This window comes from Tricharina praecox, assembly GCF_024521635.1.
Source record: "Tricharina praecox strain CBS 144465 chromosome Unknown BZA05scaffold_1, whole genome shotgun sequence".
NCBI lineage: Eukaryota > Fungi > Ascomycota > Pezizomycetes > Pezizales > Pyronemataceae > Tricharina > Tricharina praecox.
In genome coordinates, this window is record NW_026250403.1 from 1,153,450 (window position 1) to 1,180,110 (window position 26,661).

The window sequence follows — 26,661 nt, forward strand, 5'->3', positions numbered from 1 at the left end:
TGTCAACCAGTCTCGAGCTCAAAGACCATAGAAACGTGGAATACGATTGCTCGAGGTGTTTGTGGAAGCATGTTTCCAACCAGGTACGCGTGGGAACGATTGCCGCGTGCTCGACGCGATACCACGTGACGTTGCGCTGCTGCGAAATGATGTTTGTTCAAAGGCAGCACCGCGATACAGCAACACCAGAAATAGAGCAGATAACCCAGTCAATCAGTCATTAACTACGCCTCATTGACTACCAAAAAGCCGTCCGGCAGTCCGGCCAACTGAAAGACCAGCTCGGCGACTTCAACAAGATCACAGACTGTAACTTCAATTCAGTAACATACATACGAAGAAGCAATTGGTGTATAATTTGAGCTATGCGGGAAAAAAGACTCATCTAACAGCCGTAGTTGTACACAAAAGAGATATAGAGTAAACCATCCAAAACCAATCCCACCAATCCACCCCTCCAAAAAACTCCAAAAGGAAAGTCGTGAAGCAAACACCAAAGAAAAGCACACAAAAAGTTGGCATACAGTACTCCCCCCAAATTAGTGAGCCTGTAGCAATATTAAGTAAGTACTCTAGCAAAACACCTACGTTTAAGCGCAGGTGAGATCCACCACCGGAACGGCCTCCAAAACTGTACACCCCTCTGTGACCTTATCACTCTCACCAGCCACCTCCCATCCAGCCTCAATCCACTCCTTGATGACAACTCTGACAGTCTCGGGTCCCTCCTTCACCGCCCAGGGCTCCTGCCTAACCACATTGCCAGCATGTGCCATAATGACGGACGGGCTCACCGATTCCTCAACAGGCTCTGACGACCCATCACTTCCACCCTCCCTACTCGGTGGCTTCTTCGATCCGCGACGACGGACCACGACGTGCGGGCTGTTCTGCACAACTTCAGGGGCCAACGGGTCACTAACAACTCTGATAGGAGTCGCAGCAGCAACCGGCTTGGTGGTTGCCTTGTTCGCAGAAGTATCGACAAAATACGGCTTGCTAGTAACTTTGATTGGAGTTGCCGGTGCGGATCCGCAAGGGCCTGGGGAGGGTGATATAACAATGGTCTCGAAATTGCGGAGGAGGGCGGCGACAGAGCCCGAGGCCACTTTACCGATGCCGGGAGACGGTCGCCGTTTTGGTGGCGGCGTCTTCGTTCGAGTCTTCGGCCTCGGCTCGAGGGATGCCGTGGCGATACGTACGCCTTCCATCCATTTCGACAAACCCTCCGTTGCTGGGATTTGGTCGATCTCTTCGAGTGGCAGATGCGTCGACGTTGTGGATGGACGAATAGGGGAAGGCGATGTCAAATCAATGACCTCCATCGCCTTTATTACGCGTTCGATAGGGGTCTGGGGTGGGAAGCGATTCACCGGGCGCCCACGTATCGGGGAGGCGTCGCGGGCCACTTCTGGCTCTTTGGTGGCGACCACGGAAGTTTCCACAATAGGAGACTCCGCCGCAAAAGTCTCCGCTGGTTCCTCTGCCACCAAGGGGGCGAATTGAGGTTCTTGCGTCAACGGGGACGTAGGAGTTTGTCGAGCTGACTTGCTAGTACTTGCTCCAATTCTCCGGGTATCGATCGCCACAGCCTTTCGGGGATCACTTGTAGTCGATGCAGAGAGTTTGGACTGCGATGACGCGATCATCGACTTGGGTCGAACGGGTCGAACAGGCGCTTTGCTCTGCGATAATCCCGCAGCAGAAGTAGTGCGTGGTGCTCTGGTTGGGGAAGCGACCGAAGACGCGCGTGAAGCCGGAACCTTGGTGGGCGAAGCAGTGAGGCGTAGAGGCTCACTACGTTTGGTCTGCGTGGTTTGAGTGCGTGGAGGCGCCGACGCCTTTTTCGTTGGTGATGGAGGAATAGGAGCCTTCTTCACTGGTGATGAGGGGATCGGGGCCTTCTTCGTTGGTGAGGGAGGAATCGGGGCTTTCTTGATTGGCGAAGTGGAAGTCTTGTTGACGGCCGGAGGGGCTGCTCGGCTACCTGCCCTGCTAGTGACCGTACTGATGACGGGACGAGATGGTCCTTTTGATGTCGGCGACGAATTTCCACTATTCTTTGTCTGCTTGAGATGGCGGGTAATAGGAGGCTGTACCAGGCCATCTTTGGCCGTCGCTGTAGTGGGCGTCTTGGTCGCGACTCTGGTTGTTATGGTCCTGGTAGCGGTGGTGGTATTGATCGCTGGCGGCTTCTTAGCCTTTGGGGCTGGCTTTGATGCTTGGGTGCTATTGTACTCGTCGAGCCTGTCCTGCATGCCTCGCGACAAGAAGGATTCCAGTATCCAGATTCTCTCCGCGACGAGAGGATTCCAGTTCTTCCCGCCCTCGCCATCGTTCATCAATGCCGAATCGTCGTCATCGAGTACGCCAGCTTGCTCGCGTCGTTCTTCCTGGTCGTCCTCTTCCTCGAGTTCTTTGTTGATCGGGATGACTGCGACCGGTGTATATGAGATTCGCATCTCCACAAGCCCGTCGGTCGAAGAATGATTGCGCCTCCCGTGCATGGCTTCAATCAACTTGCACATCTCCGTATTCCGGTCCCATACGTGCTGCGCCAATACAACCGGCGCCAGAGTTCTCACGAACTTGTTTGCACCGCCAGGACCTCTCCACTCGAAGGTATCTCTGGTATACTCCCTCAGCGCAACCACATCCACCTGCTCATCCCACACGATGGCCTCCCTCAGCCTCTCCACCGTCTCGGCGTCAGACACCATAGGCTCGGCATACCACCCCAATATCTCCTTATTCGGAAACCCGGCGGGGACGTTGGCCTTCCCATTCCTGCGTTTAAACCACCCACTCTCATTGCTGGCCATCTCATGCTGCAATCGTTCTCTCCACTCCTTGAGCCCCTTATCATCGGCTCTCACCTCATACAAATCTTTACCAAACCCTGCTCTGGCCGCCTCGACAGCCGTCTTGATGCCACACCCTGGCACGCCCTCGGGAAGATAATCGCCGCCGCGCATGAGAGCAACCAGCACCAGGCCTTCCCGGGTTAGCTTCGACCTAGCCTCGATCGCGTCGGCGTGGTGCACCGTCACATGCGTGGCCGCGGTGGACTTCCCTTCGCCGGACCACTTGCGCAGGATCGTTTTCGCGCCGAACATCAGCGTGTCAACGTCCTCGCTGAGAACGGCGTCGACGATGCCTTCGCGATTGAGGAGCGCGCATTCGGCTTCGGCTTCGCCTGGCGCGGTGTGGAAGGGCACCCCGAAGAGTTTGAGGAGCTTCTTGGAGAGGCGGATTAACGACGGCGTGAGCTTCGTGTTCGTCTTTTGCCCCCGTTTGAATGCGGGGCGGTGTGGGCCGTCGAATACAAAGAGCGGCGTGATATTGTGCGAGAGGAGACGGAGAATGCGATAATACACGGTGCGAAGCGCGGGGTTCGAGCCACCTAGAAAGGAGGGAGGAGTCAGATCTCAATCGCTGTCCAAATACCCGCAATAAGTATATACCTTTGCCCGACTGCACCTGGAAAGACCAGATGGAAGCATCCACAGCTATGCGAAGGCGCCGTCCGATGCGTGTATGGTGATCGGCTGCATATTTGGCCAGAGAAACGCGTTCGCCAGGGCCGAGTTCAGCGAAGAGTCTGTCGCGATGAGATCAGTTTCTTACGCATCCGGATAGAGAGGAAAGAATTATGCGCATACCCTGGAATACCCATATCCGGTGATTTTCTTGAAGAGCGAGTTCGATCTCGTGCGAAATATTTCTCCTGTAAGGTACCGATATGGCGTACGAGAAGAGCAGTGGACGTTGCTGCAGGAAATGGGCCACGTTTTACGGGGGCAGGACACGCTTTGTTTATAGACAATGGCCGGAATGTTCCGTTTCAGGCTGGGCGACGACGGTTGCTATGCCGAGGGCTTGTGCTTGGGCCTCCAAACGGATTCGATGCTTCTGCGAGAATTTGTTGGGCGGTAAACTGAGATCGTGAACGGATGCGACGAGTCGACGACAGACTTTCGGATGATGGCAGGAAATACCGAGAAAAGACACCTGCGCTGTGCGATGAGGGAGCTTTATGATACCCAGCACCTCTGTAGTATTATTATTCTCGCTAGCTCTAATTCTAACACCAAGCTCCAGCTCCTCACCGCGTCAGGAGGTCATAGTGGACATTGCACCCACTCGAGAGACATGCGTTCAAATGCATTCGGCACGCGGGATATAGTTGCACTGCACATCTACCGGAATCATTTTGACGTGATGCTGGAGTGTGTAATTTGCTTCCGCAAGCCTCCCGAGATTCCATCGACAGATAGGAATGTAGTACGGAATGCAGCGCAAATTGTGGTTGAAACTCGGCGTGTAAGTTCGACGGTTTGGGGCATATCCACAAGGGCGTCCCTCCATCCAATTTCCGGGCTGGTGGTGTGGTCATGGTGTGGTCATGGTGTGGAGGAGATCCGGAGACCTGGCTGTTTCTTATACGGCGGCTCATTTCGCTTGGGGCATTGTGGACGCGCGCCTGTTGATTATGACTCCAATTTTCATAGGTATTCTTTCCGTTTCCATTCTTCTCTGCATTCTTCCACAGCTAGATCAGGAAGCTGGGAAAATAATTGAGGAATTCTGTGAAGGGATTGGGGGACTTTTAATTGGGTTCGCGATGTCACGTGCAGTTAACTATGGCACAGCAGCCGTCCCGACTGCTGCGGCGAGCCTGACCCGTACCTCTCACAACTCGACATCTCCACCTTGCCACAGCTTCAAGTCCACCCAACGCAACCTAACTCAACCCCGCACCCGCCCCACCACCATCGCAACCATGGCCGAGAAAGATAAATTCAAGTTCAGACTCGAAATCCAGCAAATGATGTTCGTCTCCGGGGAGACGGGCGAGCCGTCGCCGGAGACGACGGGGATAATCGAGGAGATGGTTCGGGGACAAGTCGTAGAGATGGTGTGCACCACCTCCCCGCTACCACCTTTCGCAACATTTCTGACCGTGAAATAGCTCCTGCAGTGTACCCAACTCGCCGCGCGCCGCGGTTCCCGCTCGATTTCCACCGACGACCTGATCTTCCTTATCCGCCATGACAAAGCCAAAGTCTCGCGCCTACGCACATATCTCTCGTGGAAAGACGTTCGGAAGACCGCGCGCGAGCAGGATCCTGTGGGGGGTGGCGCGGGCGCCGAGCCCGGCGACCTGATGGAGGAGGCAGCAGCGGGCGTAGGGAGCTCCGGCCCTACGGCGCAGGTCATCAAGCAGAAGAAGACGAAAGTCGGCCTGCCGTGGGAAGTGAACTCTTTCTTCTCCGAGACGGTTCCGGAGCGCGAGGACGATGAGGATGAGGACGAGCTCGAGGCGAACCAGGCGACTCTCCAGAGACTGAAGAATGCGGATGAACGCACCCGCGGGATGACCCGTGATGAGTATGTTCACTGGTCTGAGTGCAGACAGGCATCTTTCACGTTCCGGAAGGGAAAAAGATTCCGTGAATGGGCGGGTTTTGGTACCGTCACTGAGGCGAAGCCGCATGATGATATTGTCGACATTCTAGGGTTCCTGACGTTCGAAATCGTACAGACGTTGACGGAGGAGGCGCTCAAGGTCAAGGAACAGGAGGATGCCGTCGCAAAGCAGAGTATGCGTACCAATAAGAAGAGGAAGAGGGAGGAGTTTTTGTTTCACGCGCAGGAAGGGAGGACTCCGGTTGAGGCCCGCCACGTGACCGAGGCGTTCAGGCGGCTGCAGACGCCAAAGCCGAAGATGAGAGCCATGAGGAACTTCTCCGGAGGTGCTGTGAAGAGCAGATTGACTCTGGTGTAGTTTCGAATCCCTGGTTACTTGGTTTTATTATCGGCTTGGAGTTAATGGAGTTATTGGGCATCTGTGTAGCGATTTTTTTGGAGAGAGAGGGGAGGACGGGAAAACTGTTTTGATCGGCTCCGTCCATCTCAGCGTGTCCTATATGAATAGCAAAGCGCGGCATGGTCAATAGGTTACCTACATTGCCTCCAGCTTGCATGTTCGATCCAAACAAGTGGAGCGCAGGAGCGTTACGCGCCTATGATTCACTGTTGTCTCGATCCCTCATCCAACCATCGTTGCTCCACCAGTCCCAATCCCTCAAAACCAGTCCGCTACCGGTAGTCAATTTCCTGTCACCAATACCGTCCGATAGAAACAATGAGAGCCTGTTCGGTACCGTACCGTATCTGGTAGCTACCACACAAATTTGAGCTTACGTCGGTTCACAAGTACACTGAGCGTTCGGTACAACGTATTTTAGAAAATACGATCGTTAAAACTCAGCCACATCGTATTTCTTGCGTATTTCTCTGAGCCTCCACCAAAAAATAGATTATGCTGGCATTCGTCACCAGATCCCCCTGAAGCCGTACAACAACATCCACAATGTCCGCCGGTCCCAGTCTCCTCACCCCGGAAAATATCAATCACGACTACCTCCAACTAACGCGGTATATGTCAGTGAAAGAGCAGCTTGAAATATTTCTCAAAATTGGCAGCGATAACGCGTCCAACATCCGGCACAAGAACATTTTAATGAAGCGGCGACACGATCAGCCGTACCTTTAACAACGTTCTCGACGCGATGGTAGAGCTTTGCACTGTAATTGAGTAGGCGACACAGTGTGGACTGGGCACTGCTGCGAGCTGTAGGATAGTTATATACAAGCTGCTCACTGCCTGCCATCTTCCCCCATTGTCTATCTCTCATTTCCGACCCCCTATCTCCTCCTATTGCTATCCCTTAATGTTTGTCACCTGTACGGTATCTCTGTCTCTGCCTTAACATTTTCACCCACCAGGACGCGATGCAGTAGAGAGGACAGACTTGGGAACGGGAGAAGGATTAAGTCATAGCGCTATAAACGGTAGTTACTTCTACTTGAAGGACACCAAAATTAATAGTTCGAAGGTCTTGACGGTAATATTGAATATCCACCTCCTTCGTGGGCTCCAATGTTCTCCAGAGGAGATGCAATCCCCCCAAAATAAAAACCGGATAATGTGACAAAAGGCGGCATTTGATGCTAAGTTCTAGATGGTCCGATTTTGTTGGCACACATTATGGATGCTCTCCGAGAGTAAAGTTGATTACTCTTGAATAGATTGGCTGCCGGTCACTGCCAAGCCCTCGTCACGTGGCTGATCGAGGTTGAGGTCCAAGCTGAACTGCAGTCCGGGACTCAGCAACAATCACAATTCTCCCATGGCAGACAAGAAAACGAATTCCGCTCCTGGTGGCGACACAGTACGCATCTCTCTCTCTCTCTCCTCAAAGTCTCCTAATCTTGCCGCTGACACTTCTCACAGGGATTCCGTCGCACATGGGACCGCGACGAATGGGCGTCGAAAGCCAAAGAGCGTGAAACCAAAGAACGCGCCGAAGGCAAACTGCGCGCTGAAGCCAAAGCCCAAGGCAAGAAGTATTATGCGCCAGCCGCCGACGATGCGGAGATGATCAGCGCGCGCCGCGGTCGCATCAACTTCGAGGAGAATCTCAATAAAGTACAGCTTGTGCCTGGCGGTGCGGCGGTGGGGAAGAAGGGACGCAGCGCGGGTTTTTACTGTGAAGTCTGCGACCTTACCTATAAGGACTCGTTGCAATGGGTGGACCATTTGAACTCCAAGCAGCATTTGGTCGCTACGGGAAAGACGGGGGAGGTTGAGAGGGCGACGCTGGAGGATGTGCTCAAGAGACTTGAGTGGCTGAAGAAGCAGAGGGAACAGAGGGAGAAGGTGGAAGACCTGGATATCAGGAAAAGGATGGAGGAGAGGGCTATGATTGAGGAGGAGGAGAGGCTGGCGAAGAGGGAGAAGCGGAAGGAGGCAAAGAAACGGAGGAGAGCGGTCGAGATCAAGCTGGAAGAGGGAGCTGCTGCGCGGGCGAAGGCTGGTGAGGCTGCTGCCGCTGTCTCCGAGGAGGCCGAGATGGATGACGATGCCGCGATAATGGCCAGAATGATGGGCTTCAGCGGCGGATTCGGGACGACCAAGAAGAAGAACTAATTTTGCCCGCCGTTCATCGGGTCCTATGGAGTTATGCAGGCGTTTCTGTTGTTTTCTTCTTCGAGCATGTATAATAGAGGCACGCACCAAGCCACTCAGCATCAGCGCCGTCGTCGTCGTCATCGCCGCATGTCCCCCACCCCCGCCTCCATCGCTCCATGGTGAATTCTTCACAGTTCTTCACGAACCAAAGAAAAACGTGCGCAGTCTTAGCTACCTCATCCCACATCTCACTCTAGTCCCCATCTGTCGAGCCAAAATAATATTGTGGTGATCATCCCTGCCACGTCCCAACCAAAGTGCTTGCTGTAACTCTAGTGTCACCAAGTACCGAACAACAACGAACTTGCTCCTCGTCCGCTCCTCTCCTCCGTGCCATCCAACATCTACATGCTCCCAATACCGCTATAGATTCGGGCGAACTGGCCCTTCATCCGTCAACGACCTGGTCAGGAAGATCCAAGTTCTTCCATGACTTTAGCTTTTGATGCGGCCTCTGTGAGTAAACCCGAGAAGCCAAGTTCCGCCTCCTCTGCCTGCTTCTGCCTGCCCTTTCACCCCCGAAACCCCAATACGCCCCCAACCCAACAAAAAACTGCCACTAATCAACCGTCCGACGTCGGGACGAAACGAACAGGTTGTTTGCGATCATAGTCTTCATTGCCGGTTATATCACAGCTCGCTACGCTGTCATCACGCAGGCGGTAGAACTTGCAAAGTTTGCTTGGGAACACGGAGTTGTGGTTCGTGGATCCCTTCGCGCGCCCTCATGAGCGTGCCCCCTGGAATAAGAAGACAGGTCGTCGGTCTCATCGGTCTTGTCGCGCACACTCCGCCGCCGCCTTCTCCGCGGGCAATGACACCTCCGAAACGACGCCGAAACGTTTCAAGATTTCACCAGAGACATCGGCTGACTGGGTGCGGAAAATAAATAGGGCCGGGCAACGAAAGGCTTCTTGATCTTATCGATATTCTTCTTCCTGTTCTGTATACCTATCGAACGAATCGTCGCCCGCGAGGCAGCCAACGAGGTTCGTTCCGTCCGTCTGCCAGCGCCTCGTCATCACCCCTTCATCCTACTCCTCCTGCTTCTACACCAGTCCGCTCGATCAGCGCAGACGGCGAAAGCTAACCTATCGGCGCTACTACCCACAGAACTCTCGAGGCGGCAACATCTCAGCCCGCGAACAGCTACGGAGAAGGGGCAGTTTCTAGTGCGCATACACAAGAGGAGGGATATTCAATGGGGGGGTCCAAAAATGACGTGTTGATGCGAATATTCTGGCCGCTGGACTTCCCGCGCAACGATCAAGCGGGAATACTAGTTGGCTGGCGGAATTCGGAGACGGATATCTTTGTGGTTGCGATTCTTAACGGGGTTAATGTGCGATGAAATTCTTCTTTGATTTTTATGGGGGTTTCTTACTTTTCTTTTCTTTTTGGAAGCGTCATCGTTCTTTGTGTAGTATATGGGAAAGTGCAATTGGCTGACTGAAGACGCTCCGATTTGTGTTGGTGTTGGGTTTACAGAGCACAAGAATAGACAACGAATTACGAACGCAATCTCTGTTCCGGAAATCGCGACACTCGGTGGAACGCATCTTTGATGTCTGTGGGCAGTCGGCGCTGCATGTGCTGGGCGAGGTCAATGGCAATACTACTCCCGATACCGTGTTCCGTCGGGACCATATCTATGCCTTCACGCACAAGTCGAGTCGCTACCCGCAGATCTTTTGTCCGCCGTCCAGTGGGGTGACGTTACAAGTCATTCTGTTCGAAGAGCCAAATCCTTACAAGATGGAATATCACTCGTTGACGCCCATCTCGCTGGCATTGGAAGACAAGGCGGGAAGCAAGCCGAGCGATGGTGACGACATGGAGGAAATCACGGAGAGCAAGAAGCAAGTTGAGCTCGTGGAGAAGCTGAAGCTACACACTGTTACGAAGCACGCTCCGACGGAGAAGGAGCGCGGTCTGCCGACTATCATCCATCAGATCAATTGCGCGCACGAAACCAAGGAGCTGCTCAGGATCAATGTGGAACTCTTGAATTCCCGAAGGCTGCGGAGGGCGCTCTCGGTCAGTGAGCGTGTGGTTGAGTCGGCCACCTCGGCGTGGAGAACTACGCTTCACATGTGTGTGGAGACAGCGAAGTTCTTATGGCCATTCGTCAAGAATACCCTTGTCGCAATCATCCTGTTCTGGCGCTCGTTGGCGAATTTGATTTTGAAGGTCCTAGAGTGGAGGGCGAAACCGGATTTTGCGGCGCTGAAGGATATTTCTGCTACAGGTAGATATCACTAGCTATCCGTTCAAGGCACGTGGATGCAGTAGCTAACTTGTGGTCATAGCTCAACAGTTTGATATCCGCCTGCAGCAGTTTTGCTATTGGCCGTTACAGTATATCACCGTACGTCGGCGCAAAGATGATTGGGGTGGAGCAACGAATTCTCATCCGGATTACATCCGGTTCTACAACAGCCTGTGGCTGGTGGCAAACGATATCATCATCGGTATCGCCTTAGGGTCGTACATCATCGAAAATGCCAATGTCGTTGCACAGAGTATTGATTACTACCTAAAAGTAAAACTCCCCAGGCCGCGCTGCGTGAGGATGGTGGACGAGTGCTAACTAGTTCTTCAGACATACACCATCGAAGGGATGGGCCGCACAATAGAATGGCTCTTAATAGATCCGGGAGGATTGAAGCTGAACGAAGAGCTAGACAAGTTCCTCGGTGATTTCTTCAGATGGGTTCTCAACTATTGGGCCGAGATCACCGCTTCGATCAGTCCCTACCTCCCCCAAATCATCTACGCCATCGGCATCTCCTCCTTCGCCGGCGCCTCGATGCCAATTGCCCTCTTCTCCGACCTCCTCTCCATCCTAACCCTCCATATCTACAGCTTCTACATTTCCTCAGCCCGTATATACAATTGGCAACTCAGCATAATCTACTCCCTCTTCCACCTCTTCCGCGGCAAAAAAATCAACGTCCTGCGCAAACGCATTGACTCCTGCGACTACGAGCTGGATCAACTCCTGATCGGCACCATTCTCTTCACCCTCCTAATCTTCCTCCTCCCCACAGTCTTCGTCTACTACTGCCTCTTCGCATCCGCGCGCATGGCCATAATAATCCTTAAAGCCGGCCTCGAAACCCTCCTCGCATGTCTAAACCACTTCCCGCTCTTCGCCCTCATGCTCCGCGTCAAAGACTCCAAGCGACTGCCCGGCGGAATAAAATTTGAGCTCATGGACACTCCCGACGTGTCCAGTCGTTTCCGGCACGACCTGGGAGACACGGCTCCAACAGCTTACATCCGCTTGCGCAGCACGCCACTCCCGCTGGGCGCCATGTTTAGACAGTACTCGCAGCTCGGGAGTAGACTCCAAGGCCATTACGTCTCGGCCAGAGTCATACTCTGCTTGCTCACCGGGAAGGCCGTCCCGCCGATTCATAGGAGGAATCTATATTCTATGCAGTATAGTATGTTGCCGACTAAGAGGGCGGGGGTTATGGAGGTGTGGAATAAGTTGACGGGGGGAGGGAGAGGATGAGAGGGAGGATGCGGCCTGTGGATACTATGTGCTTAATGTTCTTTCTTTTCCTTACTTTATGAACGATGACTACAGACGATGTTTGGCTCGTGGTGATTTGGACTTCATAGCAGATACTTAATGAGTTGTTCTCCATCATTGAAACGAACCAATAATGCTACCCATCTGGTCCGCCTGATCTCCAATGCCCGCAGAAAAACCACTCATTTGCCAGCACCTAATAGGTACTCAGACAACCACCCCCGAGAACGTCTGAGGGGACGGACTCGCCGTTTCGAAACGTCTGTAGATATTATAGAATTTTTAGAAAGACCCCAGTTTTTTACGGATAGCATGCGCGGGCTACAACTCGGAATTACAGAGTTTTGGTATGCGTATGCTTCCGGAAGCGTCCTTTTCTGTTATGAAGATAGAAATCATAGCCGTGGATCGGCCTTATTTTTATTTTGGTTCCATCATTGATTGCATGCGACCTATTACTAGGTATGGCAATATGTCGGAGTCGATCATTTCAATGGAAGTGAAGGCCAGCTCTTGATACCACGAGTGATTTGACGTGACGTCAATGTATAACCACAGTTACAAAGTATGCTTCTCAAGCGTCGTCTTCCTTCTCATCCAACTTTAAAGCCTTGACACACTTCCTCCATGCCTCCGCTCCTCTCTTTGCATGGCTCTCGGGAATACCCGGAGAAGGATCAGACATGGACCTGTTGAACAGCTCCATCGATACCCAACCTCTGTAGCCCCAATCAAAGATCCAGGCCTCCAACATTTCCAGGACGGGCATGTAACCCCCGAGGTTCTCCTCGAAGGGGAACAATCTCGCATTTCTCGACCAGATCTTCCGCATGTTAGCCGTGGTACCTAACTAAGCCGCGAAGAAAGAACTCGCCATATTGGGCTTCATCTTCGGATCCCACCACTCATGTGCGGCATTGATCGGCTTTTCCTGCCTCTGGGCGTCCGAAAGCTGTATATAGTACACCTTATCCAGCGGCAGGGTGTCGACGAGCTCCTTCAAGTCGACCCTCATCCTCTCGTCCGCATTCTCGCGCCGCCCGCCTTCCGCCGTCACGTCCGCCCACGTCTGCGCCAGGATCTGGTACGTATCCAGACACATACCAAAGTTCGGCCGGTCGACCTTGCGCGCGATCCGCCAGCCGTCCTGCCAGGTATCGCTGTGCGCGCCCCACGCCATCGTCTCGTACGCGAACCGGATGCCCGCCTCGGCGCCGATATCGGCGACCTCCCGCAGGTCCGCGACGATCTTGTCCTCGGAGCCAGTGGCAACCGTGGGGTCTTGGTGGAACATGCTCGGGATCTGGATCGTGTCGGTGCGCAGGACCTTGGCCATCTTCAGCCAGTGCCGAAGCTTGGCGAGCTTCTCGGCGTGTCGCTGCGGTGACAGCAGGCCGTCGTAGTTCTTGAACGGCTGCAGAACGAAGATCTCGAGGAAGTACTTGTCGCAGAGGTCGCGGAACGTCTGTGCTGACTTGAGGAGGTTCTCTTCGAAGGTACCAGTGCTCATCGCCCGCGCGGGGAGCTTGATGTCTTCGTAGAACACCTCGATACCTTTGAAGCCCGCCGCGGCCGCGGCGGAGAGCTTGGTCTCGAGGTCGTGGTGCGCCGCACGGCCCAAGCTCATGGACGCAATCGCGAGTGGGAAGCGGTCAACTAGTTTTCCGGTCATGGTTGCTTGCGTTCTTTGTGTATTATTCGACGACTGTCTGAAGATGGCACAATGCGATGTTTATGGCATTTTTCTTGGTATGCATAGTGGGGTACAGTGTTGCTCATTAGCATGTGGGGCTGTAGTTAGCTGGGTAAGACTTTTCCCGGATCTTCACTATTCTGGCAACGACGTGGAACGAACACAACCGATCCTGGACAACGGATCGCCCGTTGCCCGTTCCCCGCTCGCGCTCCCCACGGTGTCAGACTCCGCAATACCCTGATAGCCGACCCCGCGAAGTTGACGCGGTGGGGACGGCTAAGCAAAAAGCAACGGGATTTGGAATAATCCGGGGGCGGCGCTGGCGCCGGCAACGTTTTGGCCGAGCTTCACCGAAAATGTATATCTCCATCTATCACCGTAGCTGGAGATTCAGAAATCCGGTCAAGCAAACAGACAAACAGACAACGACAAAAGCCAGCCTGAATTCTTTCCTTACCGCAGAATTATCCTCCAGTTTACTCTTCCACTCCATACACCGCCAATATGTCCGAAGCACCCAGATCACCCAAGCTCCTCCTCCTCAACGGCCCTAACCTTAACCTCCTCGGCGTATGTTAACCTTCTTCCAGCTCTTACGTTCCACCTCCGCTAACCTTGCGCCGTCTAGACCCGCGAGCCCAACATCTACGGGCACACGACGCTCTCCGACGTCGAGAACTCATGCAACGCACTAGTGACCGCGCACGGGGCGACACTGAGCACGTTCCAATCGAACCACGAGGGCGCGCTTATCGACCGCCTGCACCAAGCGCGGCTGGACAAGGTCGACTTCGTGATCATCAACCCCGGCGGGTTTACGCACACCTCTGTGGCGCTGCGCGATGCCATCGCCGGTGTCGATATCCCGTTCATCGAGCTGCACATCTCAAATGTCCATGGCCGCGAGCCGTTCAGACATCACTCCTACTTCAGTGATAAGGCCGTCGCTGTCATCGCTGGCTTGGGCACCTATGGCTACGAGGCCGCGATCGGTTACGTCTTCCAGCTGCCGAGGTTTAAGGGCGCGAAGATCGGTGAGGCTCATAAATGGGGTGAGGCTGTGGGCATGGAGACGGAGGAACTCAGAGGCTAGATTGTGATGGGGAGCGAGGAAGGGAAGGAATTTCATTAGCTGTATATATCTTTGTACCACCATTTCATACTGCGTGGCAGGCTGGTCCTATATAGTAGTATTGTGGTAGGGAATCGAATCGAGCAAACAATTGCAACCACAAAAGTCGGTGTCTTGAAAGTAAAGTGAAGCCCTGCTGTGTGGAAGAACAAGACAAAACCCAAAACGCACCATAGAAGTAAACGCCAAACACCAGTCCATCCATCCATCACTGCCTAATAGTCCAACAATCATCGCACATAACCCAGAAACCAGGCGAGCCCAAAAATAGTATACCTTACAGAACGGATCATCCATTTCCTCCGTTCCCATTCCCACCCCCATTCCCACTCCCATTCCCACTCCCACTCCCATTGCCATTCCCAGCCCCCAACATCTCACCCAAGTATTGCTCTAGCACCGTGTTCAATCCCCGCCCAGCATATATATTGCTGTTGTGACCGGACGTGTCGTCTTCGCCCACACCACCCATGCTAACGTTCTGCCCTTCCACAAGGCCCTGGCCCTGACCTTGTCCATGGGGGGTGGATTGTTGATGTTGCATATCCATACTGGTCTCTGGGCTAAATCCTATGTACCCAAGGTTCTGCATGAATTCGGGAATGCCATTGTGGGCCCTGTGTACGAGTGTGGTCAGCAAGTGAGTCGTGAGTAATGGGAGCAATATCAGTGCGAACTCACCATGGCAGGTCAAACATTCCAAACTCATCGTCCAGCGTGCCCGGACTCGGCTTGGAGAAGAACATGCTGGTCGAGTTTTGTGTCGCGATGTTGCTGGCGTTCAGGTCTTCTTCGCGGAGCGACATCGCGAGCGTTTGCCGCTGGATCGGTCGCTCTTGGAGCTCGGCGGTTCGGATTGGCGCTGAAGGAGAGTACATGTCTTGCATCATGCTACCGGTGGAAGGATTGACCGGATTGTTTTCTGGCAGATACGGTGATTGGATTGACATTGGCCGCGAAATAATCCGCTCGTCCATGCGTGACATCGCGATGTGGGAAGTGTGGATGGCCGATCCCTCCGTGTTGAACGCTCTCAGCAACGCTTTCCCTGGTGTAAAACCTTCCACTGTGCAAAATTTCAAGAGATCCTCGTTGAAGATCTTTGCAACTCGAGCGGTGGGATTCTCGCCGGGGATCCTGCTGTCGTCCCTGGCCATGGGGTCGTTGGATATGAATGCCGCACAATGGATGAATGTGCACGGAGCAGATGCAAAGGACCGGTGAGACTTGTAGGCCTCGAAGATACTTGCAGCGGAAGAAATCGCAGCTTGCTTGACCGCCCGGATAGGCTCGTCATCGAACATCCCACGGAGGTCGATTAGTGGAGGTTGGTGAAGTCGCAAAAGCGCCTGTAAGTACAGGAGGTGCAGATTCGAGACATGCGGTATCGATGTCTTCGAGGGTTGCATGTCGGAGTAACTTGCTCTGAGCGAACATGATGACGGCAATTCTCGGGCCCAAACACGGAGTCGCTGTAGCAAGTCTGTTTGTCGGCCGTCCGCGTCCAAATACTGTTGTGCAGTCTGACTCGACAGACTGGCTATTAGCCGTACAATCTGGACCAGTTTGACGAGCTGGTTGAAGACCGATGTGATGTGGGCCGGCTCATGCTCGACGTGGCCCGCGGTCCGGACCTCAAACAGTGAAGAACCATTCCACAAATCCCACTCCTCCCATCCGTCTTCGGACACCGGTAAAACTCGCCAGTCATCGTCGGTGATCTGCGGCTCCCTGCCCAACCAAAAAGCTATCAACGACTCCAACACCAAAAACCCGAGCCAAGTCCGCCGGCCGAAAGGTTGGTCTGTTAGATTCAAGCCAATATCTTGCGAGACCCGTCCTGCATGTCCGACGAGCAGCCATGCCGTGCTAAGATGAAGCTGGGAGATGTTTAGGAGAGCAAGTATCAGAAGACACTGGACATGCTCCATGCCGTATTCCCGAGATTCAAATAGCAGCTTCTGCGAGGAAGCATACAACCTTGCAGAGGTTGTAGCGATCATCTCGTCAGGCGAAGTTGCTTCCCCACCATGCCTGGCAAGGCCCTCCATCTGGGAGGATGCCAGTGACAGCACCGCATAAAGCAAGGCCCGTTTCCCGGAATCAACTTGCGAGGGGGCGCAGGGATCCAGACTCTTCGGAGGTGGAGGTGCGTTGATATGATGAAGAAGCCGGACAATGTCGTATTTATCCAGGATCGGATACCAGCAATGGCAGTAGGAGAAATACACGTCCAACAGTATGCGGGAATTCGGCGGGATATGAGTAGGTTCGGGCAGCTGGTTCTGGAGCATCAAATCCTCCGTATACATGTCGCTGCTGACCGCGGGACTAGCCATGACCGAGGGACAGTGATGGGAGGGAGACTGATCGTATCCATGGGGCCGGAAGTTGGTATTGTTGTGGAAGTGATTGGCGGCGGCGGCGGCTGTCGTTGCGGGAGACGGTGAGGGGGGGACCGGTGAGAGATGCTGATCCGGCGGAGGCTCGTATCCGTCGTTGGGAGTCGAGCCGGCGTAGGAGTGAGCGAGCTGCTCGTTCTCGTTCTCGTTCGACCGAAACATGGTGCCTTCCCCGCCAGTTCCCTCCACATCCATACTTGGCCCCACGAATTGTCGTTCCATTGTCTCGTTTCTGGGGGCCGGCGGCGCCTGGGACCGTCCTCCGTCGTAAGCTGTCGGTCCATCGGCTGTGGGGGTGCAGTCCACACGGAAGCGCGCAGTCCTCAGATCCAAGTCCGCCCGTAGAGGCTCTACTTCGGATGGCAAGTCTGGAGCCTCCGAGTGGCCGAAGCCGGTGGCCTGAAACGAGTCCAATGCAGCTAGGACAATGCCCTCCTTCCACGCGACGGTTAATCGTTTTCCATTATCATCATCGCTAAATAAATGCGCGCTGTGCTGCTGTGCCAACGCGACGAGAGCGTGATCGGCGCCCTTCACCGTCACCACCAGCAGGCCCAGCACCCGTTGCAGCAGCTTCACCGTCCTCTCCAGCGCCGAAACACTACCCGGCGCCAGGCCCCGCTTCTTGGGCGAGGCGCCATACGTGCACCGCAGCGACAGCAGTGTGCACGGCGAGCAGATGGGCTGGGTGCCGTCGCATTTGATCTTCTTCGATCGGCACTGTTCGCAGGCGCGGGAAACCCGAAGTCGTTTCTGAGCCGGACCTGTGTCGGAGGTGCTCATCGATATCTCTGTGCCCCGAGCTCAGCTGTCGTCGATAGTCATAAATCGGAAGTCCCGGATAACGAGAATTGGAGGCGACCGGCAACAACCGCACATGGGACTGGAGGCCGTGGCCCTTGAGGGATACCAAGTAGGCACTGGGCCGAGGAACCACCAATCACATCGTTGCCTTGCCAGCCAATCCTGACTACTGCTGGGTGTCAGTAGCGAGCCCGCTCTCATTTCCCCGCAAACCGAGTCCCACCTACAGGAGCACACAGGGCGGGCCGGGGTCGGTCGAGCATTTATCCGTAGTGGTGTGGCCGCGGTCACAACGAACTATCTTCGCCTCCACCGTAGACCAACACGATATGGCGGCGCGACACCAGCAACACCACCGACCACGTCGACCTCACAGACAGTCCTCCGATGAAGCGAAAGGCTGCCGATGTTCACGACTTCGAGATCGGACCGAGTCCGGCGCGACCTTCTCCGCCGCACTGGCAGGCAGCCGATTTCCCGCATGGCCCGTGTCCGCGCACCGACGCCTTCTCGCCAAACGCCTCCATAGCCCTCGTGGGGCTGCGTGGCGTCGGGAAGTCGACGATCGGTGTCATTCTGTCGTCGATGCTACGCCGGCGCCTCATCGATGGCGACGTCTACTTTGTCGGCTCGACGGGAATGTCAATCGCGCAGTACGTCAACATCCACGGATGGCCGGGCTTTCGCGCGAAAGAGGCCGAGCTCATGGATGAGATCTTGCGAGAAAACGGAACCGACACCGTGATCGTCTGTCCCAGCGGCTGCGTGGAAACGGCGAGTACGAGATCGCGGCTACAGGAGTGGATGAATCACCGGCCTGTCGTGCATATCATTCGCAACGAAGACGAGATTCGGGATTACCTCCAGCCGCAGTCGCCAGCGTCCTCCCCTTCGCAGCGACCCAACCCCCCAGGGAACACTCTACGCCGCTTAGTGGCGCGACGGGAGCCTATGTATTCGAGCTGTTCAAACCTTGTGTTCTACAACATGTGGGACAAGCAACAACACCCGACAGTTTCCTCGGGCCGGTATTCGCCCTCGGCACCCACACTGAAGAATGTCGAACAAGATTTCCTGCGCTTGCTCAATTTCGTGTTTCGGCGAGAAATGGCCCCGGTCTGGGATTGGCACGGACCCCACCCGTCATCAGCACCGGTAGCAACCGCTGTCGAGGAGAGGTCGTATACGTATGCTCTCAGGATGCCTCCAAATCCTTCCTTCGGGACCATCGTCCGTGCCCCGGTGATGCTCGAGGAATTGGGCGAGACTGTCGATGCGTTCGATCTGAGGATTGATTTCTTATTGCATCCCACGATAAGCCCCGCAGTGGACCGCCGAAGCTTCTCGACACTATGCTTCATAGCGGAACAGTTCGCTTGCATCAGGAGGCGTACTTCGGTACCCGTTGTCTACCATGTCAAAACCGAGCACCAGGGAGGATGTTTCCCAGCACACCCCGGAAACATCAACCAGGAGAAAGCATACTTCCATCTTCTGTATCACGGCATTCGGCTCGGTGCCGAATACGTCATCGTGGAGCTAAACTACAATGCCCAGATGATCTCCGATTTGGTGGCTCGGAAGGGTGCAACAAAGATTATTGGAGCCCACTTCGAAAGACAAGGCACGAATTTCGACTGGGACAGTCCGGAGCGGCTGCAGCTGTATGAACGAGGAGCACGGTTGGGATGTGATATCGTCAAGCTGGGCCAGAAAGCAAACAGCATGCAGGACAACTTTGCCGCAATCGCGTTTACCCACGCCGTGGAGAAGCGGCGAAGCGCTGGTGACAGAATCCTCCCGGGGTTGATGGCTTTCAACACGGGAAGTTTGGGCAAACTCTCGCGTTCTCTCAACAAGACGTTGTCGCCGGTGACACATACACTACTACTTCAACGCCAGCAGCTTGCGGGAGTCACGGGCGATGAGGACAAGATCGACGGCAAGCCAGAAGATGAGGAGGATATGACCCCACAAGAAGCCATATCGGCCATTCACGCCTGCGGCATCCTGCCTCGCCTCAATTTCTGCATTCTGGGCTCAGCTATCCGCCACTCCCTATCGCCGGCTATGCACAACGCCGCCTACAAAGTCTACGGGATGCCGCATAGCTACCGTATTTGCGAGACACCCACCATCAATCAACTACTAACGGTGGTGCAAGACCCAGCATTCGGTGGAGCGAGTGTAACACTTCCTTTCAAGCTCGAAATCATCCCGTTGATCCACACGCTGTCGGATCATGCTCGTGCCATCGGCGCAGTGAACACCATCATCCCAATACGGCCCACGGACAACAAAACTCCGGTGGCGTTGCACGGCGATAACACGGACTGGATCGGAATCCGCACGTGTGTGCTGCGATACCTGACGCCAGTGAATGCCATCACGAGCAGCACAACATCGCTCGTTATCGGCGCTGGAGGAATGGCAAGGGCTGCCATCTATGCGCTGCAGAAGATCGGGGTGGAGAACATCTTCCTCTGCAACCGGACAGCATCGCGCGCGATGGAGATTGCCGAGTACTTCAACAGCAAACGAGTCGGCGACCGAACACCGGAGAGGGCCAGTCCGAGTTCGCCCAGCATCGTCCGATACCTGTCATACTCGGAAGTTTCGTGGCCGACCGGATACCGGCTGCCGACAATTGTGGTTTGCTGCATCCCCGCACACTCGATCCAGGGTGCGCCGCCGGCAAACTTTACGCTGCCGAACAAGTGGCTCGAGAGTCCCACGGGTGGCGTATGCGTCGAGGTACATACTGCTTTTCCCCATCTGCCCAATCCCAAGGGGTCTTTTAGCTAACGGTCGGGTTCGGTTCCTTTTAGCTTGCATACAAACCCCGGGTTACACCACTGTTGCACCAGATCCGCACGCTGGCGCAAAAGGGCTGGATCGGAGTCGATGGCCTAGAAGTCTTGCCAGAGCAGGGTTTTGCACAGTTCGAGTTGTTTTTGGGTAGGAAGGCGCCGAGGAGAGTGATGCGAGATGCGGTCGAGCAGGCTTATGTACAAGAGCGGAAGTAGGGTTTTGCCGTAATTTGGGGGCAGGTGGTGTTTGTTTTGCGATTCCTCTTCTTGCTCTCCGCGTGGCGTTGGTTAGTCCATATATCATACACAGTACATTGTGGTTCTTTGGGTGTATCTGTGCGGGGCTTGAGGTCAGCGATAACGAATGAGCTCGGTGTGGAAAGGAGCGGGGTGGCGGGGCACCGGTAGGCGTGGAGTCGCGGCAAAAAGCGTCTCGCTTGATTAGCCTCTGAGACCGGGCCATTCCCGGCCAAGGGACCGATGGACCGATGGACCCTTTACTGACGTATGTACCCATCCACGCTATTTCATCCAGATTGTCAACTGCAGGCAACTACTCACGTGGACCGATGAGCGAGAAACGTGTCCCAACGCCCGTAGCCCTGTTTGCTTCTTCGGAGGACGGTGAATGCTGCGGGAGCCCATTTTGACAGGCACCGGGATGACGCCATGACGTGCATGTCCATGTCCATGTGGTGCCCACTTCTATCATACATAGCAGCTTGCAATTATCCGGAACCCTCTCCCTCCCGGCTCTTTACTGCGCTTCCCCGCAACGACAGGCCTGAAGCCACACCCTATATGTTCCTGTCCCAGTAGCCCACTCGGCCCTTCTCCAGTCCTCGAATTTCCATAGAATTACCATATCGGAGGCAGCAACACACACCAGTTACAATGAACGTCGCCCAGTTCATCCCCGAAGTCCAAGGCGTCGAGGACGTCTATCCCGCCGAGTCGCATGCCCACCAGAAGGAGCGCTGGGACCACCTGCTCGCGAAGTTCGAGGAGAAGTATGGCAAGCGCGCGTCTTTCATCTCGCGGGCACCGGGGCGGGTCAATATCATTGGCGAGGTAAGTCAAGCACCGGTGCGCACCGCATGGGCGAGCGAGCGTTGCGATGGCTGACGGGCAATCCGGTGTAGCACATCGACTACATGCTCTTCTCGGTGCTCCCCATGGCAGTCGAGGCCGATCTCCTCCTCGCCGTCCGCGTTACGCCCGAAAACTCCACCATCAAGATCGGCAACGTCCTTGCCTCCAAGTTCCCCGACCGCGAGTTTGTGATCCCCGCGGCGGGAGAGGGAAACTTGGAGATCGACTCGACGCAGCTGGAATGGTCCAACTACTTCAAGGCCGGGTACCGCGGAGCGGTCGAGTTTCTGCGGCGCAACAGCGTCTCTGCCGCCGAGAAGCCGCCCGGAATGGAGATTCTAGTTGACGGCAACGTCCCCTCTGGCGGCGGACTCTCGTCGTCCGCGGCATTCGTGTGCGCCAGCGCTCTGGCGGGCATGGCAAGCATGGGAGTCGCCACCGTCGACAAGAAGGAGCTGGTGAGCTTGGCAATCGTGTCGGAGCGGTACGTGGGCGTGAACTCGGGCGGGATGGACCAGTCGGCGTCGGTATTGGGGTCCGCGGGAAGTGCGCTGTTCATCTCGTTCGACCCTGAGTTGTCGGCGGAAGCGGTGGCGTTCCCAAAGACGAAACCGGAGCCGGTGTTTTTGATCGCGAATACATACAAGACGGTCGAGAAGCATGTTACCGGACCTATACACTACAACCTCCGTGTCGTCGAGACGACGCTGGCGGCGGAAATGTTGGCTAAGAAACTCGAGCTAGCGTTGCCGCAGGATACTGGCCCGCTGGGAACCACGCTCAAGGGCCTCATGGATGTCTACTTCACCAAAAACCCATCCGACCAGTCTCTTGAGCAGAAATTCGAAGAGATCGCGCAGATCACCGAGGGTGTACTGTTCAAGGAAGAGGGCTACACCCGCGAGGAAATAGCGGAAGTACTGGGAATCTCCGTCGACTCTCTCGTGGAGCGGTACATGACCAAATTTCCCATCCGCGCCGAAAAGTTCCAGCTACGTTCAAGAGCCCTGCACGTGTTTGGAGAAGCTGCCAGGGTGGTCCAGATGTACTGGCTTCTGGAGAAGTCCTCGAAGAAGGACGATCCGAAGGAGGAATCACTTGTGGTACTGGGCGAGCTCATGAATGCAAGCCAGAAGTCGTGTAAGGAGCTGTACGACTGCTCGTGCGAGGAATTGGATGAGCTATGCAGACTGGCGAGAGAGGCGGGCTCGTATGGAAGCCGCTTGACGGGTGCGGGTTGGGGCGGCTGCAGTGTCCACTTGGTGCCGAAGGACAAGGCCGAGGCGATCAAAAAGGTGTGGATGGAGGAGTACTATGCAAAGATGGACCTGAGCGAGGAGCAATTGTTGGAGGCCATCGTAGAGACAGAACCGAGCTCGGGCGCTGTTCTGCTTAGGCTGTAGATGGCGAAATGGGAACTTGGGGTGTTTACGTTTCCAGGCAGAGAATAATGAATACTACCACGTGTCTGTGACAAAGCATCTAAGAAACAACTACCCATGATATCCCATTCCTGCATAAATATATGTACAATCTGACCATACAGAATCCCAAGTACCATCCCGTCTATTTGTTGATAAACCGGTTTTTGTCCGCCGCAGTATACAGCGCCGCCCACGCCGCCTCATGCGGGATCTCTTTCACCCTGTCCTTACCAGCCCAGTTCTCATACTGCTGATCCAGCTGCCAGCCAATAATATTGATCCCCTCGACAACCGGCCACCCACTCGCCTTTGCCGCCTTGAGATACCTCGTACTCCTCGGGTTGAAGCACATCTCCAAGAAAACCCCCTTCTCCCCCGTACTAAAGAAATACTTCAACATCTCCGCCGCCGCCACCTCCGTCTCCGTCTTCGGCTCGAAATCCGGCACCGTGCCGACAACATAGTACGGCCTCTCCTCGGGCTTCAGCGCCCTCGCCTGCTCCACGCTCTCTAGGTGTACGATATCCGGGCCGCCGGTCGCCGCATACTTCGCCGCGTCCTTACGCAGCGCCTCAACCTCGCCCGCCAGGCGGTTGATGACATAGATAGTCGAGCAGTTGAGATGGGCAAACAGGGCGTAGACAGCGGCTCTAGCCGCGCCGCCGGCACCAACCACAAGCGCGGGCCTACCCACGCCCGCGGTCGACGCAGACTTCAGACACTGCAGGATCCCGATCCAGTCGGTGTTGGAGCCGACGAGCTCGCCGGTGGGTGAGAGGTACACGTTGTTGCAGGCGTTGAGGGTCGATGCGTAGGCGTCCAGCCGGTCGAGATAAGGCATTATCGTCTGCTTGAAGGGCATGGTCACCACGCCGCCCGCGAAGTCGGGCTGCCGGAAGGTCGAGATCACCGCAGATACGGAGGGCGCTTCGTACAGTTGGAATTCCCAGGGAAGACCCAGGGCGTCCGCGACGGTTTGGTGGATTGTTGGGGAGATCGAGTGAGATACACCTTGTCCGGCCAGGTAGTAGAACTTCTTTTCGGGGGTGGAAATGCTCATGGTGAGGGCGGTGGTGAGGATGGTGAGGATGGGGGAGTGTGGGCTTGGCTTCGAGATGGCTTCCGTCGAGCGCAGACAGGAGATATTTCTGTATTTTTGTATCTCCCTCTTACATGACATGATGCCGTTCACCCCTCCGGAGAAAGACTTATCCGCCCAGGTCCCCATGTCCCGCACATCCCCACATGGGCTGCGTACGCTCGCCCAGCAGCGAAATGTTGTGACTCGCTCACAGAGCTAGAGAGGTATAATTATCGGCAGCTAGAGGTCGGTCCTTTGGTAGCCGTTTACAGGACAGGACCTACTTTCCAAACCCCATCTCGAGCTCCACCAAGCACACAAGCAATGGCAACAAACGGCACACCAGCTCAGTACAGAGATCTGCTCCGCCAGAACTACGCCGCCGGGGAAAAGACCTACATCCTTACCCTCACCTTCCCGTCCATCGAAGATTCCCTACCGCACCTTACACGGCTGAGCTATGGTACCGACATGTGGGAGCTCCGCGCCGACCTCCTCAGCTCTACCTCGCCGGCGTTTGTCTCGCAGCAGATCAGTTTGCTGAGGGCAAACTCGGAGCTGCCGATACTGTTCACCGTGCGGACGGTTAGCCAAGGAGGGAAATTCCCGGATGAGATGGCTGTGGAGGCCCTGGAGCTGCTACAGCTAGCTGTGGAGGCTGGGTGCGACTATGTCGATGTCGAGACGAGCTGGCCGGTAGAGGCCGTCGATAAGCTGCGGCAGAACAAGGCGGATACAATCCTCGTGGCGAGTTGGACGGACCCCACCGGGGCCATCAGGTTGGAGGATGCAGTCCTGCAGGAGAAATACATCCAGGCGGAGAAGATTGGAGGTACGTAAAACACTTGTATTCCACCGAGCTTTATACAGTACTAATGAACGATCAGACATAGTGATGCTCAGCATCCTAGCCACAACCGAATACGACTCCCACGAGCTGGCACTATTCCTCCGCGACCACCGACAAAAGCACCACAAGCCACTGATCGCCATGGGATTGGGCACGCACGGGCAACTCTCACGAGTAGTCAGCCCAGTCTCATTCATTACGCACGCGCTCCTTCCGGGCGCCGGCGCCCCGGGGCAGATGAGTCTCGCGCAGATCCAGCAGAGCATGCACCTTCTGGGGCAGCTGCCGGCACGGAATTTTTTCATATTCGGCAACAACATAGCGCACTCGCTTTCACCAACACTTCACAACACGGCCTTCACGGAGCTGGGGCTTCCGCACCACTACAGCATCCACGAGACCTTCGCCGTGGACGAGGGCGTGCGCGAGATCATGAGCCGCCCGGACTTCGGCGGTGCATCCGTCACCTTCCCGCACAAGCTGCAGATCGGCCAGTTCCTGCAGACCGAGTCAGCCGTTGCGCGTCTCATCGGCGCGGTCAACACCGTGCTGGTGCGCACGGGGAAAGACGGGTCCCGCCAGCTCGTCGGCGACAACACCGACTGGCTGGGGATCAAGTCCTGCATCGAGGTGAACTGGCCGGACGGTGGAACGGTCACCGCGCGCGCCGCAATCGTGATCGGCGCTGGCGGCGCCTCCCGCGCTGCGTGCTACGCCGTCCAACAACTCGGCGTAAAGACGCTCTACATGATCAACCGCACGCGCGCCAAGGCCGAAGCGCTGGCGGAGGACTTCCCCGCGCTCACGTTCGTGCACTACAGCAGCTTTGCGGAGTTCCCTGCGGCGGGCGCGGACCCCGCACCGAGTATCATTGTTGGCTGTGTTCCCGCCGATGACTTCGTCGAGGAGGATATTCCGTCCGCGATGTTTGCCGCGGTCGAGAACGGCGTGCTGGTCGAAATGGCGTATCGCCCCCTGGAAACGGCCCTGATGAAACGGGGAAAGAGGTTCAACGGGTGGAAGATCACCCGTGGCGTCGATGTCCTCAAGGAACAGGCTTATCATCAGTTCCACATGTGGACCGGACGTAGGGCACCCAAGAGGGTTATGGCGCAGGCGGTGGATGCGAAGGTTGGATAACTAAGCTTTAGATAGAGGGATCACGTGTGTATTTGTATATATGTAGCTCTGCGGCCGGAAATCAAGCTCGTCGTTGAATTCATCACGTTACGTGTGTGGTCGTGGTTGTGGAGTATGTATGTGGCGTAGCGGGGTTGACAGGCGGGAAGTTCTTAGCGCCCGCTGTACCGGGGGATGCGCAGCCCGGAGTTGAGTAGATCCACCACTAAGAAGCAGCGTTGCTCCGAAGAAGGCCGCCAGGCCGCACAGCCGTTGCCTACCAATTCACCAGCCTTTTCTTTACACATGTCTATAACGTAGCCTCGTAGCCTCACTATATTCTCCATCTAATTAACCACGATCGAGTGTTCTGGATGAATCATGGATGGATGGCTATTGACCGTTTGTTTGAGATGCCGTCGATGCATGCAGCGATGGCATCAACTAGTGTAAAAACAGTGCTGCCGTCTTCAGCCGTTTTGACGATGTTGCCACCCCAAGGGATGCGTAACCTACGAGCGATGGGAGATGGGAGATGGTCATCGCTACTTAGGCATCAGATGCATCGTTTCACTACATGGAACCGTGGATTTGGTTCGTCATTCGTGTGTGCGAGTGATATCTTGTGCCTACATGTAATAGCGTCGTCCTTCCGTGCAGTCATTTACGGAA

At 55.3% G+C, this 26,661-nt stretch overlaps 11 protein-coding genes across 11 annotated transcripts; 7 read left to right on the forward strand and 4 right to left on the reverse strand.

Annotated features, from left to right (window-relative positions):
• Nucleotides 1–487: 487 nt before the first annotated feature.
• BZA05DRAFT_10514 (uncharacterized protein) lies at nt 488–3,828 on the reverse strand. The gene is made up of 3 exons (XM_051478510.1): nt 3,663–3,828; nt 3,465–3,601; nt 488–3,403 (listed from the first exon to the last, which is right to left on the reverse strand). The coding sequence occupies exons 1-3, from the start codon at nt 3,674–3,676 to the stop codon at nt 591–593; spliced, it is 2,964 nt and encodes a 987-aa protein (XP_051344270.1). The 5' UTR covers nt 3,677–3,828; the 3' UTR covers nt 488–590.
• Nucleotides 3,829–4,649: 821 nt separating this feature from the next.
• On the forward strand, nt 4,650–6,168 carry BZA05DRAFT_366089 (transcription initiation factor IID, 18kD subunit-domain-containing protein). Its single transcript, XM_051481520.1, has 2 exons — nt 4,650–4,918; nt 4,973–6,168. Exons 1-2 carry the CDS (start codon nt 4,784–4,786, stop codon nt 5,786–5,788), a joined length of 951 nt encoding a protein of 316 aa, XP_051344271.1. The 5' UTR covers nt 4,650–4,783; the 3' UTR covers nt 5,789–6,168.
• A 1,015-nt stretch (nt 6,169–7,183) lies between these two features.
• BZA05DRAFT_345936 (uncharacterized protein) lies at nt 7,184–8,115 on the forward strand. The gene is made up of 2 exons (XM_051481182.1): nt 7,184–7,238; nt 7,301–8,115. The coding sequence occupies exons 1-2, from the start codon at nt 7,197–7,199 to the stop codon at nt 7,994–7,996; spliced, it is 738 nt and encodes a 245-aa protein (XP_051344272.1). The 5' UTR covers nt 7,184–7,196; the 3' UTR covers nt 7,997–8,115.
• Nucleotides 8,116–8,132: 17 nt separating this feature from the next.
• BZA05DRAFT_366095 (N-acetylglucosaminyl transferase component-domain-containing protein) lies at nt 8,133–11,692 on the forward strand. Its single transcript, XM_051481521.1, has 8 exons — nt 8,133–8,266; nt 8,325–8,494; nt 8,634–8,739; nt 8,932–9,027; nt 9,231–9,380; nt 9,527–10,286; nt 10,348–10,580; nt 10,641–11,692. The coding sequence occupies exons 2-8, from the start codon at nt 8,484–8,486 to the stop codon at nt 11,556–11,558; spliced, it is 2,274 nt and encodes a 757-aa protein (XP_051344273.1). The 5' UTR covers nt 8,133–8,266; nt 8,325–8,483; the 3' UTR covers nt 11,559–11,692.
• A 392-nt stretch (nt 11,693–12,084) lies between these two features.
• On the reverse strand, nt 12,085–13,326 carry BZA05DRAFT_382112 (sugar phosphate isomerase). The gene is made up of 2 exons (XM_051482074.1): nt 12,454–13,326; nt 12,085–12,402 (listed from the first exon to the last, which is right to left on the reverse strand). The coding sequence occupies exons 1-2, from the start codon at nt 13,249–13,251 to the stop codon at nt 12,154–12,156; spliced, it is 1,047 nt and encodes a 348-aa protein (XP_051344274.1). The 5' UTR covers nt 13,252–13,326; the 3' UTR covers nt 12,085–12,153.
• Nucleotides 13,327–13,419: 93 nt separating this feature from the next.
• Nucleotides 13,420–14,812, forward strand: BZA05DRAFT_382114 (catabolic 3-dehydroquinase). The gene is made up of 2 exons (XM_051482075.1): nt 13,420–13,845; nt 13,904–14,812. The coding sequence occupies exons 1-2, from the start codon at nt 13,780–13,782 to the stop codon at nt 14,366–14,368; spliced, it is 531 nt and encodes a 176-aa protein (XP_051344275.1). The 5' UTR covers nt 13,420–13,779; the 3' UTR covers nt 14,369–14,812.
• On the reverse strand, nt 14,564–17,796 carry BZA05DRAFT_10611 (fungal-specific transcription factor domain-containing protein). Its single transcript, XM_051478521.1, has 2 exons — nt 15,089–17,796; nt 14,564–15,024 (listed from the first exon to the last, which is right to left on the reverse strand). Exons 1-2 carry the CDS (start codon nt 17,590–17,592, stop codon nt 14,697–14,699), a joined length of 2,832 nt encoding a protein of 943 aa, XP_051344276.1. The 5' UTR covers nt 17,593–17,796; the 3' UTR covers nt 14,564–14,696.
• A 204-nt stretch (nt 17,797–18,000) lies between these two features.
• Nucleotides 18,001–20,639, forward strand: BZA05DRAFT_330285 (type I 3-dehydroquinase-domain-containing protein; the record flags this gene model as incomplete). The annotated part of the gene is made up of 2 exons (XM_051480527.1): nt 18,001–20,367; nt 20,442–20,639. The coding sequence occupies 2 exons, from the start codon at nt 18,001–18,003 to the stop codon at nt 20,637–20,639; spliced, it is 2,565 nt and encodes an 854-aa protein (XP_051344277.1).
• Nucleotides 20,640–21,016: 377 nt separating this feature from the next.
• BZA05DRAFT_469943 (ribosomal protein S5 domain 2-type protein) lies at nt 21,017–22,979 on the forward strand. The gene is made up of 2 exons (XM_051487874.1): nt 21,017–21,494; nt 21,566–22,979. Exons 1-2 carry the CDS (start codon nt 21,318–21,320, stop codon nt 22,916–22,918), a joined length of 1,530 nt encoding a protein of 509 aa, XP_051344278.1. The 5' UTR covers nt 21,017–21,317; the 3' UTR covers nt 22,919–22,979.
• Nucleotides 22,980–23,081: 102 nt separating this feature from the next.
• BZA05DRAFT_330079 (shikimate) lies at nt 23,082–23,999 on the reverse strand (the record flags this gene model as incomplete). The annotated part of the gene is made up of 1 exon (XM_051480515.1): nt 23,082–23,999. The coding sequence occupies one exon, from the start codon at nt 23,997–23,999 to the stop codon at nt 23,082–23,084; it is 918 nt and encodes a 305-aa protein (XP_051344279.1).
• Nucleotides 24,000–24,383: 384 nt separating this feature from the next.
• BZA05DRAFT_345959 (type I 3-dehydroquinase-domain-containing protein) lies at nt 24,384–26,108 on the forward strand. The gene is made up of 2 exons (XM_051481183.1): nt 24,384–24,852; nt 24,908–26,108. The coding sequence occupies exons 1-2, from the start codon at nt 24,492–24,494 to the stop codon at nt 26,008–26,010; spliced, it is 1,464 nt and encodes a 487-aa protein (XP_051344280.1). The 5' UTR covers nt 24,384–24,491; the 3' UTR covers nt 26,011–26,108.
• Nucleotides 26,109–26,661: the final 553 nt, after the last annotated feature.